General features: G+C 43.8%; 1 protein-coding gene across 6 annotated transcripts in view; it reads right to left on the bottom strand.

The window, feature by feature from the left end:
• KIF13A (kinesin family member 13A) overlaps nt 1-17,261 on the bottom strand; it is a 223,616-nt gene that overhangs the window by 98,169 nt on the left and 108,186 nt on the right. For all 6 annotated transcript variants that reach the window (XM_075826597.1, XM_075826595.1, XM_075826598.1 and 3 more), the window contains exon 14: nt 7,150-7,280. In XM_075826597.1, the coding sequence (XP_075682712.1) occupies nt 7,150-7,280 (131 nt within the window). The remainder of the gene's footprint in view (nt 1-7,149; nt 7,281-17,261) is intronic.

Raw genomic sequence — 17,261 nt, 5'->3', positions numbered from 1 at the left:
GCCATGCCATGTGCATGAGTCCTAACAGTGTCCTATTCACATCACAAGCAGGAACAGCTAAGTCAGCTCCAGAATGTGACAATCCTGCAAACAACTCCCCTTATCTCAGCTTCCTGGATTTCTTGATAGAATAGATAGATAGATAGATAGATAGATAGATAGATAGATAGATAGATAGATAGATAGATAGATAGATAGATAGATAGATAGATAGATAGATAGATAGATAGATAGATAGATAGATAGATGGATGGATGGATGGATAGGTAGGTAGGTGGATAGATAGATAGATAGATAGATAGATAGATAGATAGATAGATAGATAGATAGATAGATAGATAGATAGATAGATAGATAGATAGATAGATAGATAGATAATCAAAAATAGGCAGCACTCCAATTGTTGATGAAAAAAAGAGCTACTTCATTAGCCCTGGTGCGAAGTTTCGGCTCCACACTCTAGAACCTTTCAGGGCCTTTCTCAAGCCTTGAGAAAGACTCTAGTGTTCGGAGCCGAAATGTCGCACCAGAGCTAATAAAGCAGCTCTTTTTTTCATCCACCATTGGAGTGCTGCCTATTTTTGATTACTTTGAATCCGATAGGAACCAAGGTCGGATCCCTGGTGCGTGCACTCGCTTTTCCTTAAATACTGACGCCGCTGGACTGTGGACTTTTTAGATAGATAGATAGATAGATAGATAGATAGATAGATAGATAGATAGATAGATAGATAGATAGATAGATAGATAGATAGATAGATAGATAGATAGATAGATAGATAGATAGGTAGATAGATAGATAGGTAGATAGATAGATAGATAGATAGGTAGATAGATAGATAGATAATGAGATAAATGGAAATGAGATAGACTCTTCCTATATTAGTGATTGCTCAGTATATGCTATGCGTGGACGTCATCTCTTGTCTTCTAAAGAGGTTATGTATTATGATGTCACGTTGTATACGCTCATGTTGGCTATTTATAATCATGGTATATGCCACTTGAGTAAGGCTTCTTAGAAGCCGAATAGTTGCTGGGCACTAGAAATATGGATCAATAAAAGAACAAAAGTTTACATTTATGCTGACGTCCACGCATTACTTTTTGATACATTCATTGGATGGGTGAGACAGGTCTAACCCGTTTGGATGGGCTGATGCATTTGTGAAGTGAAAGTTGTACTGCTACTTCTTTCTTTTTTTTCTGCTCATTATATGCTGTCTGTTAATAAATCTATTTCAGGGTGCTCTCCGAAATTCCATGGTTCCCTAATCTTAGATGACAATGACCCCTTCCTCTTTTATGCATTACGTAACTGTCCGATATTAGGTATCAAATTATGTAATAACTGAGCAGTCAGAGGAAGTTTTGAAAGGTAACAGTGACATCAGTGACATGAAGAAAAATGGGTTTGGTGTTATAATCCGCCAAAAGAAATGTTGGAGACATCCTCCTCCTCTCCTGTTTCCCATTCATTCCTGTCATGTGTGTCACTTCTTCCATCTGCCGCCCAACTCCTCCTCTAGGCTTTTCTTCCAGTCCATAACCCTGCTGTCTGCCTCACACCCTGGCTGGCACAGTTCAGCTCCCAGCCCTAGGCTATTGTGCTGGTTCACATGTCAGACATGCTATTACAAAACATGGGAATGACAGTCCGGTGCCCTTTTGTTCAAGGGAAACTCTTAGCCATTTATTTAAGTTTTACAATGCATAAAAATCCACATGCAAGGGAACAATGGAAATGAGATATAGGTAGAACAGGTTGGCACAAAAATGTGAGACAGGTTTTGACACGAAATTCTCATAAAAGGTGTTTAGAATATTAAGGCATAATGTCTGGAATAAAAAAACGAAAAACATAAAAGCCTAAAAAGCAAAACAAAAACAACTTTTCACTCATTCATGTTATTATTATATATTAACTTTTTTCTTTGTCTGTAAAGTTTCGTAATTATAATATATATATATATATATATATATATATATATATATATATATATAATTGATTTACATACAGAAATCTTTTTTTTGTACATGGAGCAACTAGATGAAGAGAACTTCAAACATCTCCTTCCCCCTTCACTTCTAGGTTAAGAAAAGCAAATTATAACCTTATCAGGATATCATAAAGTGCCCCCCCTGGGGTCATCACCTTGTGGGATTTGTGTCAAGTAACTACACTAGCATGACCTGCACCTATTCATGGTATAGATCCCACAGTACAACTTTTAATTTCAGATGGATACACACACACCAGGCATGTTTAAAGGGAAATTCTGGTAAAAAATTGTGTTCCAAATGTAACTATTTACGGTAATAAAACTATCATTTAAATTTAGTAGAAAAAAATGGTGGTTTGTCATGACTGCTAGAGAAAGTAAGTGAATTCTGACTGCCTACCTCTTCATACATAAACCCTACTAATAAGTACTGTTCCCTCCCACATAAAGATAGCTAAAGTTCTCCCTTTAACTGTGCCCTCAGGTTGACTACATAAACAGTGTCAGCAAAGTAACCACCCCTTAGTCAGCAGAGTCCCCCCTCCCATAAACAATACTGTAAGCAATGTCATAGAATTGAATACAATTCTCTCTGCCCCCAGTCACCACTAGGGGGAGCTCACTGCATACAGATTCCATTGTCAATATAAACACATATACAGTAAGCTCCTCCTAGTGGTGGCTGCCAGAAGCAATTTGTGACAGATTTGCCTGTACTGCCAGGAGATCTCCACTATTTCAGGAGAGTAGACAAGTATAGGTTTTTGAAGCAGATTAGAAAAAATGGGTTCCTTAAAAGCAGAACTCCACTTATAGCTATAAAACATATGTATATATTGCTCAGGACACTAACACTATGTTTTTGTGGCAAAAAAAACCACACATTTCTAGTATGATTTTTCTAGCTTTTCCGTCTCCGACTGTCATAGATCCTGGCATTGCATTAGCTAACAGCAGAAGTCCAAGAGAAATGGAGAAAGAACAGAAACTATGCATTTCTATGAAGCCTAAGTGAAGCCTAAAAACATGTGAACTGTAAGTAAATGTTTCATCCTTAGCATAAGGCTACATTCACACAAACGTAGCTCACCTCGGACGTGAAAAACTGCCGTTTTCTAAATGGACCCGTGCGGGTTGCGATATCACGGATACCCTACAGACTACAGTCTATGGGGGGATGCGTGACACGCAATAATATAGGACATGTCCTATTTTTCAACGGAGCGTTCACAAGCTCCGTTGAAACGACAGTCGTGTGAACGGCCCCATTGAAATGCATGGGTCCGTGTGACGGCCGTTGTTTTAACGGCCGTCACACGGACGAGATTCACGTTCGTGTGAATGAGCCCAAAAGTCAAACAGATGTCAGGAGCACGGTTGACATAGCTCAAAATATGAATTAAGAACTCTTCTTACTGAATCATGTTGTGATGTAAGATGTGCTATAATATCATACAGGATATAAATGCATGTGTCTTCCAAACGATTTACGCTTAAACAGCTATTTACCAGTATTCCTCATTTACATTAGAATTGATGGTAGGCTCAGTGAGCTCTGAGTATCCATTATCACACAGATAAATCAAGCTGCCTGGCGCCTAGTAAAGAATAGAGGTGTACAGTACAATCACTCATCTGGCCAGTAGGGTTGCATTAACCAACTCCCAAAGGACACTTGGCCACTCAATTATCCACATTAACAATTACACTGTCATCTTAAGCAGCGGCTTTACACAAAGCATGTCAAGTTAATGATCTTACACTGCAGTTTTTTTTAATAATCACAGTATAAGAACCCCAGCTGACTAATGCCTGGAGCACTGGAGGATCCAATAGGCAGCTGACGCCTCTTATTAATGGAGATGTTTGGGGAATTAACACAACATCAAATGGTTAAAACATCAAAGGGTTTGGATTTATAAGAGGACATTCACTACCTTCAGTACATGCTAGCACTACCTGAGAATGGAACAACTAAAATGTGCTGGGGTATTATGTATACATAGTGTCAATTCTTAGCAGAATATCTCAGTGGTGGCCATAACCTGAACATGCAGCCTTGTATAGTTTGCACCAGCAAGCGATATAGTTCTGGAGCATAGGATTCAATACAGACTAATCAACTGGTTGTCATTTCCTAATATACTGACTAGAATAAAACAAAACACAAGAAGCTGCTCTATTTGGTGAATTAACCCTTTAAGGACACAGCCAATTTTGGCTTTGAGGACAGAACAATTTTTTTTATATTTCCCGACGCTCATAACTTTTTTATCTTTTGTACGACGCAGTTGTATGAGACTTTGTTTTTTGCGGGACAAGTTGTACTTTATGTAGGTACTATTTTTTGGTACAAATACATTTTAGTTTAATTTATATATATTTTTATTTTGGCGAAAATGCAGAAAAAAGCAGTTCCGCTGTAGTTTCAATATTTATTTTTTCACACCATACACCGATCATCATAAATAATGTTATGGTTGTTACGGTCGTGGCGATACCAATTATGTCTATATTATTTCATGTTTTGAAACTTATATTTGAAAAAGTTTATTTATTGTAAAAAATTTGTATTTCTGTGTATTTTTTTTTACTTTAGTTTTATTTAAAGAGGCTCTGTCACCAGATTTTGCAACCCCTATCTGCTATTGCAGCAGATCGGCGCTGCAATGTAGATTACAGTAACGTTTTTATTTTTAAAAAACGAGCATTTTTGGCACAGCGTGATCTCTCGAGAACACGCTGTGTGTCTGCACTGCCAGAAGCTGGGCGTTCTGAAGAGAAGTGGATGATACTTCTCGTCAGAACGCCCAGCTAGTAAAAGTAGTAAAAACTCCCCGATGTACGCACATAATACACGCCCAGTTGGACTTTTACTTTAAACACGCCCACTTGGACTTTTGCAAGCCTCATTTGCATAAATACAAAAATGGTCATAACTTGGCCAAAAAGGCTCGTTTTTTAAAAATAAAAACGTTACTGTAATCTACATTGCAGCGCCTATCTGCTGCAATAGCAGATAGGGGTTGCAAAATCTGGTGACAGAGCCTCTTTAACATCATTTTTTTTTTTTTACATTAATTATCTTTTTTTTTTTTAATCCCATAAAGGGATTTTTCATTTTGATTTTTCAACTGTAATGTACTGGCATATTTCTATATGCCAGTACATTAGCCTGTGTACTGATTGTAGACAGGCAGTTGTTAGGGCATACCTCAGTATGCCCTAACAACAGGAAATATGTTCAGACAGCCCTGGGGTCCTTCAATGGACCCTGGGCTGTCTCGCCATATAAGTTATGGGCATATAAGTTTCTGTGACGCAATCAAAGGGCAGTACCCCCTCCCTAAACGCCGCAATCAGCTTTTATCATGGCATTCAAGGGGTTAATGGCGGAGAGAAGATGCTTGTCTTCTCTTCGCCTTTGGAGGGGGCCATGGCTGTGTATTACAGCCGTTGCCCCGCTACCGATCACGCGCAGAGACGGCTGTCACACAGTACGAGAATGCTTGTCCTAATGCGCGAAGCACCCGCCGCTCAGGACGAGTATTCTGTGTCGGCAACCAGTTAAAGGAAATGTTTTCTGATAGAAAACGTTCTAATCAATGTGGTATTTTTGTAGTCAGGTAAAAATCTAATAGAATTGAATGAGATGCATAAATGTTTTTCTTTTGTTTGATTTCCTTTTGTTTGTACTCGTTTAATTTACAGGCTATGTACACCTTTGAAATGTTTTTTTTTGTTTTAAATAAAATTGTCCATCAGTGCAATTGGTGTAAGTTCCTAAATATTTTTTTATTAAAAACTATTATTACTTTTTGAGATACAGCTGCTTTGTATTCTGTATACATAGCATCTGTATCGTTCGCGAAGACCAGAATCTGTCAAGTCCGCGGGACTGAGGGGCTCAGTGAAAGCGGGTGCTGCGTATCTCTGACACGCAGGATCCACCTGTTGTCAATCACATCTAAGTTCATAACTTGGATGTGATCGATAGCAGCTCCACCCTGCGTCACAGACAGGCAGGACTAGCTGACACTGAACCTGTCAGTGCCGCTGACCGATACAGGACAGATACAGGATTCAGCGCAAGAAACAGCTGCTCTGTATACAGTATAAAAAGATGTATCTCAAAAAGTAATAATAATAAAAGGAAGTTGCACCAATCACACTGATGGACAATTTTATTTAAAAAAAAAACACAAAAAAACAAAAACTATTTCAAAAGATGTACATAGCCTTTAAATTAAATAAGAACAAACAAAAAGAAAAACAAAATAAAAACATTTATCCATCTTTAATGGAAAACATATAGCCACATTGTGGTTTGGAAGATTGTGCGTTTCTTTCATGCGGTTCCTGGCTGCCCGTTCTCATACTAAACAAGTATTCAGGACTCAGAGGGAAAGTCCTGGATTCCTGGCACTATATGACACAGCTCATTTGTGATCCTTTCTGCCTGAATTGTCGGCTCTAGTGCTGAACTCTTACTACAGAGAATGGAACATGAAGATATAACATCTGAAGTGTACCTATAGTTATCATTGTGTTTACATAAATGAGTAGTACATGTGAATATATGAAACTTTGTAGTCTGTAGTCCCCCATTCCTGTAAATGTTTAGAGTCACCATAGAATCTGTCAAGTAAATAGAAGACAAGGTGGAGGGAAGGGGATGCAGCTGCAATTTTCTCTCAGTGTTTCAGTGAAATAGCATTAGAACAAGAGGGAAGGGGGCAGCATGGGAAGATTTATTTCTACAGCAGGAAGTGGCTGCCCAGATTGCATTCCTCCATGTAGAGAAACCAGCAGAAAGGAGAAAAAAGATCCACCAAATGCAGGTTGGGGCACATGCTCATTGCAGTATTTCGGTTCAGTTTTGTGTGGAGCTGTAATAGGGCTGCCATAGGCGCATGAGCCCTCTACTGTATCTCTGTATGAATTCAATTTCACACAGGCATACACATATTTATTCTGGTGGATTTTCTACAAATGTGACAAAAAATTAAGTAGCATGCCCCGCTGGCTATGCTAATAATAATTGTGTGACCAGTATAATAAGGAGGTGGGATTGTGTTTCAATGTTTCCATGATTGAGGCTCAATATTCAATATTATATGCTCTAGATGTCACTTTTTCAGTTTACCTTGCATTTTCTTTTGGTGTAAGAGAAATTTCCCCATCGGATGCCGTATCTATCACAGAATGTTCAGCTTGAATCCCAATACCGAAGAGCTGTATATCCTGAGATGTGTCAGCACCCACTCTATTGTGGTCCTGTAGAAAATCAGAATGAAACAGATAGTATAATTCAAACACACACTCAACTTGAATATTAACATACTACAAGTATGGCGTTCTTATATCAAACAGTTAAATGACAGCAAGGCAAGGGCTACAATAGACTTTTTGTAGCACCACAGCTCTAATTTCAACAAATCACACAACAGTTGTAGTCCATAGGAATACATTGAGTTGCAATTGTACATTTATATTTTATGAGATTTCCAGGCACCTGATGTACAGCAAATATTAGCTCAAAAACATAATAGGTCAGAAAAGTTGCCTGCAAATCTCACAATGATTTGCTATTGAAGCCATCACATGTATGTTGAGCCACAGTTGAAACTGGAATTGTTGTGTCGACAAGAGTCTGTGTATAGCCTCAGAAAGGCTATTGCATTCAAGGGGAAGACATTTGGCATCACAACTGATGCCACCCAATACAAAACTGACCCACACTAAGGCCTCATTCCCATGACAGGGTTTCCCAGACGGGTGCCGGCCGTTCATAAATCGGCCGGCACCCGGCTGCATTAGGAATAATAGACCCCTAATGGGGCTATTCACACGACCGATTTTTTGACGGCCTGGAAAACCGGCCGTCATAAAATAGGACATGCTCTATCTGCGGCCGGGTACCCGGCCGCCCGGCTCCCATAGAAGTCTATGGGGCCGGGTAATACACGGCCATCACCGGAATGTGTCCCGAGTGATGGCCGGGTTTTCCGGCGCTTGCGCTCTATCTCCTCCTCCTCACAGCGCAGAGTGCATGTGAGGAGGAGGAGTTGATGCCATTCTGACGAATGGCTGTGCGCTGTACACTGTGTGGCAAGGCCGGGGTGTACAGCAGGTGGAAGTGAGCGCTGCGCTGGCTCCCTTCCCTTGCTTGTTTTAAAAGCGCCCTGGCCCGGCGACACCTTCGATGGCGCCGCTAGCAGCAGCTGCTGCTGCGGCTGCTACTACTGCAGCGACGCCACTATAGCAGAGCAGGGAGGTATCTCCCCGCTCTGCTATGTGCTAGCCGCACTTTAGCACCTTGAAGGAGCGGAATCCCCGTGTTTTCGGGGATTCCGCTCCTGGACAGAGCGCTTGATGTCTCTGTCCATATCTGGGCAGTGACATCAGGGGAAACTCCTGAAGCGGAATCCCCGAACACATGGGGATTCCCCTTCAGGAGTTGCCGCTGATGTCACTGTCCAGATCTGCCCGGCCCGGCACGGATGCAAAACTTTATGCAAACCGGCCGGGCAGAATGGCCGATTTTACCGGCCGGCACTCGGGCTCAGGCGCGACCCGGTCGTGTGAATCCCGCCTAAACTATAGGATCAGTTTTGTCATTAGTTTCCCAGTGGTTTTGTACTATGCTGGAGGGAAAAGAGACTAGACATACAGTTAGGCCTCATTCACACGACAGGGTCTGAGTGTCAGCCGGGAAAATCGGCCGTTTTTGGCCGATTTTCCCGGCCGGTTTGCATCCGTTACGATTCCGTTCCGGGCCGTGTTGCCGTTTTTACCGGCCGATTTGGACCCGATTTGCATCCGTTTTTTTCCCTGACCGTTTTTTAATCGGATAAATTTCATTTGTCAATTGTTTTTTTGAGTCAACTATAAACACACCCAGTAAGGTCACATGATTGCCAGTCAACCTTTTTCACTTGCTTACAGAGTATAGAGAGCTTTGTCTGATCCCTCAGCTGCCTTTCATTGGATAGGATTCAATAGGATATAAATGAAGTTTATAGTGGAATGAACACATATTCCATAGCAACAGATGCCTAATTAAACTACACATAGATACTGTTCATTCCAGGTCTATCAAGCACAGGAATTTCCAAAAACGTCTGTTTATATGGAGTTTGTGTTTATTTCCTCCTCACCTCCATCTGTTCATGCCATATCTACCAAGCATAAAAAAAAATCATTATGCCCTTTTTCATATTATCTTCACATTACTAATAATGTTCATTCTTTTACTTCATTAGTTTTCAACATTCTTTTGTATGTCCCCCTGGACAGAGCGCTTGATTTCTCTGTCCATATCTGGATAGGGACATCAGGGGCAACTCCTGAAGTGGAATCTCCATGTGGCCGGTGAATCCACTTCAGGAGTTTCCCCTGATGTCACTGTCCATATATGGACAGAGACATCAAGCGCTCTGTCCAGGAGCGGAATCCCCGAACACATGGGGATTCCGCTTCTTCAGGGAGCTAAAGTGGGGCTAGCACATAGAGCAGGGACGAAGCTACAGCAGTAGCAGCCGCAGCAGCTGCTAGCGGCGCCATCGGCCATGGTAGGTGTCGCCGCTAGCAGCCGCTATGGCTGCTATAGCTGTAGCTATGGCTGTTATAGCTGTAGCGACGCCTGAAAGGAGGAAAGGAGGCTGATTCGCCGGGCCAGGGAGATTTGGGAAGGGAGCCATCACAGCGCCCCCTTCCACCTGCTGTACACCCCAGCCCTGCCACACAGTACCCCTGCACATAGCAGAGCAGGGACCTCACTACAGCAGTACCCCCAAAGTGTTACCTCCAGCATACAGCGCATCTTCTGAATGGGATACACTCCTCCTCCTCACATGCACTCTGCGCTGTGAGGAGGAGGAGAGAGTGCGCGAGCGACGGTAGACCCGGCCATCACTCGGGACACATTCCGGTGATGGCCTTGTATTACCCGGCCCCATAGACCTCTATGGGAGCCGGGCGGCCGGGTACCCGGCCGAAAATAGGGCATGTCCCATTTTTTGACGGCCGGTTTTCCCGTCAAAAAATCGGTCGTGTGAATAGCCCCATTAGGGGTCTATTGTTCCTAATGCAGCCGGGTGACGGCCGATTTATGAACGGCCGTCAACCGGCCGGGAAACCCTGTCGTGTGAATTCCGCCTTAGGTCCAGAATTATTTGGACAGTGACAAGTTTTGTCATTTTAGCTGTTTAACAAAACATATTAAATATACAATTATATAATTAATATGGGCTTAAAGTGCAGACTCTCAGCTTTAATTTGAGGGTATTCACATCCTAATTTGAAGAAGGGTTTAGGAATTACAGCTCTTTAATATGTAGCTGCCTCTTTTTCAAGGGACCAAAGGTAATTGGACAATTATCTCAACAGCTATTTAATGGGCTGCATGGGCTATTCCCCTGTTAACCCATCATCAATTAAGCAGGTAAAAGGTCTGGAGTGGATTCCAGGTGTGGCATTTGCATTTAGAATGGATGAATTCTGAAGTGTTCAGGGATCTCTTTCTGCTCAGATTCAACCAAATGCCGCATGGTTGATTGGACGTCGCTTGACAGTACAGATGGACAATGAACCAAAACATACTGTGCAGCCCAGGAGTTTTTTAAGGCAAAGAAGTGGAATATTCTGCAATGGCCTAGTCAATCATCAGATCTAAACCTGATTGAGCTGCATTTCACTTGCTTAAAGAGGCTCTGTCACCAGATTTTCAAACCCCTATCTCATATTGCAGCAGATCGGCGCTGCAATGTAGATAACAGTAACTTTTTGTTTTTTTCAAAAACGAGCATTTTTGGCCAAGTTATGAGCATTTTTATATTTATGCAAATGAGCCTTTATTAAGTACAACTGGGCGTATTTATAGTTAAGTACAAGTGGGCGTGTATTGTGTGTGTACATCTGGGCGTTTTTACTTGTTTTACTAGCTGGGCGTTGTGAATGGAAGTGTATGATGCTGACGAATCAGCATCATCCACTTCTCTTCGTTAACACCCAGCTTCTGGCAGTGCACAGACACACAGCGTGTTCTCGAGAGATCACGCTGTGACGTCACTTCCTGCCCCAGGTCCTGCATCGTGTCGGACGAGCGAGGACACATCGGCACCAGGCGACAGAGGCTACAGTTGATTCTGCAGCAGCATCGGCGTTTGCAGGTAAGTCGATGTAGCCTCTGTCGCCTGGTGCCGATGTGTCCTCGCTCGTCCGACACGATGCAGGACCTGGGGCAGGAAGTGACGTCACAGCGTGATCTCTCGAGAACACGCTGTGTGTCTGTGCACTGCCAGAAGCTGGGTGTTAACGAAGAGAAGTGGATGATGCTGATTCGTCAGCATCATACACTTCCATTCACAACGCCCAGCTAGTAAAACAAGTAAAAACGCCCAGATGTACATAGACAATACACGCCCACTTGTACTTAACTTTAAACACGCCCAGTTGTACTTAAGAAAGGCTCATTTGCATAAATATAAAAATGCTCATAACTTGGCCAAAAATGCTCGTTTTTGAAAAAAACAAAACGTTACTGTTATCTACATTGCAGCGCCAATCTGCTGCAATACGAGATAGGGGTTTGAAAATCTGGTGACAGAGCCTCTTTAAGACAAAATTTAAGGCAGAAAGACCCACAAACAAGAAACAACTGAAGACAGCTGCAGTAAAGGCCTGGCAAAGCATCACAAAGGAGGAAACCCAGCGTCTGGTAATGTCCATGGGTTCCAGACTTCAGGCAGTCATTGCCTGCAAAGGATTCTCTACAAAGTATTAAAAAAAACTATTTTATTAATGGTAATGTTAATTTGTTCAATTACTTTTGAGCCCCTGAAATGAGGCGGCTGTGTAGAAAAATGGTTGCAATTCCTAAACGTTTCACAGGATATTTTTGTCCAACCCCTTGAATTAAACCTGAAAGTCTGCACTTCAATAGTATCTCAGTTGTTTCATTTCAAATCCAATGTGGTGGCATGAAAAGCCCAAATCATGAAGATTGTGTGACTGTCTAAATAATTCTGGAACTAACTGTATGTGAACGGGCCCTAACACAACAATACGTAAATATACTGAGCAGTGTAAAACTATTTATTTGTGATATAGATTATTGGTAAAACCTTGCTACGCAATCCATAGCAGGAGATAAAGATCCTCAGGTAACTGCATTCACTGACTATTTCATAGTGTAGTCATCACCCCTTTATTATTTTTGTGTAGTGGTCTGTTCCACACTGGGCATCACTCCCCAACTTACTGCATTGTTGTGGAACAGACCACTTCACATGGAGGGTGTTCCGACTACACTAGGAGAATTAGTGAACGTAGTTACCCGAGGATGTGGTTTTGTTTTTTGTTATGAAGTGCAAAGCAAGGCAACAACACATGTTCAATGACGTTTAAGAGAGATATTATTGCAGGACAGATTGGGCTGTTTTTCTAACATATATATTTTATATTTTTATTATGTGTGCTGCACTGAGACTAAAACCAACACTTAATTTGGTAAATTATTAGTTACATTTATAAAAGTCGCAAAACAATAGCAGATTACACCCACATTACTCACTTAAACGTGGCCATACATGTAATCATTATTGACGCTTGTTAATAATAATCATTAGGTCTATGGTATTAAAACAATAATTTTTACTGTATATGTAGAGTAAGGATACATTTTTCCTATTGTTGTAGATATATCTAATCACAGTGTACGACCTTTAGCTGTCTGTCCTGTACACCTCTGTTGGTTTGAGCAACCTTTACGGTTACAAGGATTTTTTTTTTTAAAATTTAAAAGCAAGGAATAGTATGAAATGATGACATCCACTTGGATGCAGTACTAGAGTACATCCAATGTTGCTAGCATTCCTATTTCCCACCAGAAATTTTAATCTAATGGCGGGAGATTAATCTATTGCTGAGGCGACAGGACAATGCCTAAAGCCTCTCCTGCATAGGAGCTTTGCAGCAGAAGGGCTTCAGATGTTGCACGGTTACTGTAAAGGATCTGCCAGGCACTGCGGGGTTAACTCCCAGAACTAATCAGTCAGCACCTGAGAATACATCCCTGAGACTGACTCCTGCTTCCACCATTCAGGCTGGCAGGCTTAGGAGTGGGAGAGCCTATCGTAACCTTGCCAGACTCAGCTAGCTCCCGCCCTCGGTCTATTTAAGCCTGCACTTCCTGTCCCTCGGTGCTTGTTATTGCTTTTGTTTCCTTCCTTGTGGTTCCTGGCCCAGCTACAGCTCCTGCTATTTTTGATCCTGCTCCATACCGACCCTGGCTTACCGACTACTCTTCTGCTTTTCGTTTTGTACCTCGCACACTCCTGGTTTGACTCGGCTCGTTCACCACTCTGGTTGCTCACGGTGTTGCCGTGGGCAACGGCCCCTTTTCCTTGCTTGTGTTCCTTGTATGTTTGTCGTGTTTGTCGTGCACTTACTGAGCGCAGGGACCGCCGCCCAGTTGTACCCCGTCGCCTAGGGCGGGTCGTTGCAAGTAGGCAGGGACAGAGTGGCGGGTAGATTAGGGCTCACTTGTCCGTCTCCCTACCCCCAGCCGTTACATAATAACAAGCCCATACCTAGTCTACCCCTGGTCCCTGACACCACTATGGATCCCCGTGAGACCCTGGCTCAGCAAATGCAGGGTCTCTCCCTACAGGTCCAGGCCCTGGCTCAGAGGGTCAACCAGCCTGATGCTACCCTGGTAGTTCCCCGTACCGCACCTCTTGAACCCCACCTCAAGTTGCCCGACCGGTTCTCAGGGGACCGGAGGACTTTTCTCTCCTTTCGGGAGAGTTGTAGGCTTTACTTTCGTTTAAAGCCTCATTCCTCAGGTTCTGAGAGCCAGCGGGTGGGTATAATTATGTCCCGGCTCCAGGAAGGGCCCCAAGAGTGGGCCTTCTCCTTGGCTCCTGACGCCCCTGAACTTTCCTCCGTTGATTGTTTCTTTTCTGCTCTCGGACTTATTTATGACGAGACTGACAGGACTGCCTTTGCCGAGAGTCAGCTGGTGACCTTAAGTCAGGGTAAGAGACCTGTTGAGGAGTATTGCTCTGACTTTCGGAAGTGGTGCGTAGCTTCTCGGTGGAATGACCCTGCCTTAAGGTGCCAGTTTAGGTTGGGTCTGTCGAATGCCCTGAAAGACCTGCTAGTTAGCTATCCCTCTTCTGACTCCCTAGACCAGGTTATGGCTTTAGCGATACGACTTGACCGACGTCTCAGGGAACGACAACGTGAACGTTTATGTGTTTTCTCCTCCGACTCCCCCATGATGCCTCCCGAAGCTCCGTTGCTTCGTTCCTCCCCGAAAGATTCAGAGATACCTATGCAACTCGGGGCCTCCGTGTCCCCCCAACAACGTAGAGAATTCCGCAGGAAGAATGGTCTCTGCTTCTACTGTGGGGACGACAAGCATCAAGTGAACAACTGTCCTAAGCGTAAGGTTGCAGCCAGAGAACTTCCGCGTCTAAGTGATCATCGGGGAGGTCACTTGGGCGCACAGGTATTTCCCGTAAATATGAAACGTACTAAGATCTTGCTTCCCTTTCAGGTCTCTTTTGGTGGTAGGTCTGCTACCGGCAGTGCTTTCGTGGATTCAGGGTCCTCTACTAATATCATGTCTGTGGAATTTGCTATGTCCCTTGCTATGCCTCTTATTGATTTGCCTAAACCTGTCCCGGTAGTGGGTATCGACGCCACTCCTCTTGCTAATGGTTATTTTACACAGCATACCCCTGTTTTTGAACTCCTTGTTGGCTCCATGCATTTGGAGCAATGCTCTGTACTGTTGATGCAGGGATTATCGTACGATTTGGTGCTAGGTCTTCCCTGGTTGCAGTTGCATAATCCTACGTTTGACTGGAATACTGGGGAGCTAACCAAATGGGGTAATGAATGTTGTACGTCATGTTTTTCTGTTAATTCTATTTCTCCCCCTAAGGAGGCGAATACGCTACCCGAGTTTGTTCAGGACTTCGCTGATGTTTTCTCTAGGGAGGCCTCCGAAGTGTTACCTCCTCATAGAGAATACGATTGCGCTATCGAATTGGTACCAGGAGCTAAGCTTCCTAAGGGTAGGATATTTAATCTTTCTTGTCCCGAACGTGAAGCTATGAGAGTGTATATCCAGGAATCCCTGGCCAAGGGTTACATTCGTCCCTCTTCTTCTCCGGTAGGTGCTGGCTTCTTCTTCGTGGGGAAGAAGGATGGTGGTCTTAGGCCATGCATTGACTACCGTAGCCTGAATAAGGTCACGGTAAGGAACCAGTATCCCCTTCCTTTGATTCCTGATCTCTTTAATCAGGTTCAGGGGGCCCAATGGTTTTCTAAATTGGATCTACGGGGGGCGTATAACCTTATTCGCATCAAAGAGGGGGATGAGTGGAAGACTGCGTTTAACACGCCCGAAGGCCATTTCGAATACCTCGTCATGCCCTTTGGGTTGTGTAATGCCCCTGCGGTCTTCCAGAATTTCATAAATGAGATTTTGAGAAATTACCTGGGGATTTTTCTGGTAGTGTACCTTGATGACATACTGGTGTTTTCCAAGGACTGGTCCTCCCACGGGGAGCATGTCAGGAAGGTGCTCCAGGTCCTTCGGGAAAATAAACTGTTTGCCAAAACCGAAAAATGTGTGTTTGGGGTACAGGAGATTCCATTTTTGGGTCAAATCCTCACTCCTCATGAATTCCGCATGGACCCCGCCAAGGTTCAGGCTGTGGCGGAATGGGTCCAACCTGCCTCCCTGAAGGCGTTACAGTGCTTTTTGGGGTTTGCTAATTATTACAGGAGATTTATTGCTAACTTCTCGGTCATCGCTAAGCCCCTTACGGACCTCACTCGCAAAGGTGCTGATCTCCTCCACTGGCCTCCTGAGGCTGTCCAGGCTTTTGAGGTCCTTAAGAAGTGCTTTGTCTCGGCCCCGGTGCTGGTTCAGCCCAACCAAATGGAGCCATTTATCGTGGAAGTTGACGCATCTGAGGTGGGAGTGGGGGCTGTCTTGTCCCAGGGTACCAGGTCCCTCACCCATCTCCGCCCCTGTGCCTACTTCTCCAGGAAGTTTTCGCCAACTGAAAGTAACTATGATATTGGCAACCGCGAACTCTTAGCCATTAAATGGGCATTTGAAGAGTGGCGCCACTTCCTGGAGGGGGCTAGGCACCAGGTAACGGTCCTTACCGACCACAAGAATCTGGTGTTCCTAGAATCTGCCCGGAGGCTAAACCCGAGACAAGCTCGATGGGCGTTATTTTTTACCAGATTCAATTTTTTGGTTACCTATAGGGCTGGGTCTAAAAATATTAAGGCTGATGCACTGTCGCGTAGCTTCATGGCCAGCCCTCCTTCGGAGGAAGATCCTGCTTGTATTTTGCCTCCAGGTATAATCATTTCCTCGATCGATTCTGATTTAGTCTCTGAAATTGCTGCTGATCAAGGTGCAGCTCCCGGGAACCTTCCTGAGAACAAGCTGTTTGTTCCCCTGCAATTCCGGCTAAGGGTACTTAGGGAAAATCATGACTCCGCACTATCTGGCCATCCAGGCATCCTGGGTACCAAACACCTCATTACCAGAAATTATTGGTGGCCTGGGTTGCCTAAAGACGTTAAGGCCTACGTCGCCGCTTGTGAGGTTTGTGCTAGGTCCAAGACTCCCAGGTCCCGACCAGCGGGCTTACTGCGTTCGTTGCCCATTCCCCAGAGACCTTGGACACATATCTCCATGGATTTTATCACCGATTTGCCTCCATCCCAAGGCAAGTCGGTGGTGTGGGTGGTGGTGGACCGCTTCAGTAAGATGTGCCACTTTGTGCCCCTCAAGAAACTACCCAACGCCAAAACGTTGGCTACCTTGTTTGTCAAACACATCCTGCGTCTCCATGGGGTCCCTGTCAATATTGTTTCGGACAGAGGGGTACAATTTGTTTCATTGTTTTGGAGAGCCTTCTGTATGAAGTTGGGGATTGATCTGTCCTTCTCCTCTGCCTTCCATCCTGAAACCAATGGCCAAACGGAGAGGACTAATCAGTCTCTAGAACAATACTTAAGGTGTTTTGTCTCTGACTGTCAATTTGATTGGGTCTCTTTCATTCCCCTCGCCGAATTTTCCCTTAATAACCGGGTCAGTAACTCGTCTGGGGTCTCTCCTTTTTTTTTGTAATTTTGGGTTTAATCCACGGTTCTCCTCCGTTTCACCTGGTAGTTCCAACAATCCTGAGGTAGAGGTCGTTCATCGGGAACTGTGCA

This window comes from Rhinoderma darwinii, chromosome 5 (genome assembly GCF_050947455.1).
Source record: "Rhinoderma darwinii isolate aRhiDar2 chromosome 5, aRhiDar2.hap1, whole genome shotgun sequence".
NCBI lineage: Eukaryota > Metazoa > Chordata > Amphibia > Anura > Rhinodermatidae > Rhinoderma > Rhinoderma darwinii.
This window is presented reverse-complemented; position numbering and strand designations above follow the sequence as displayed.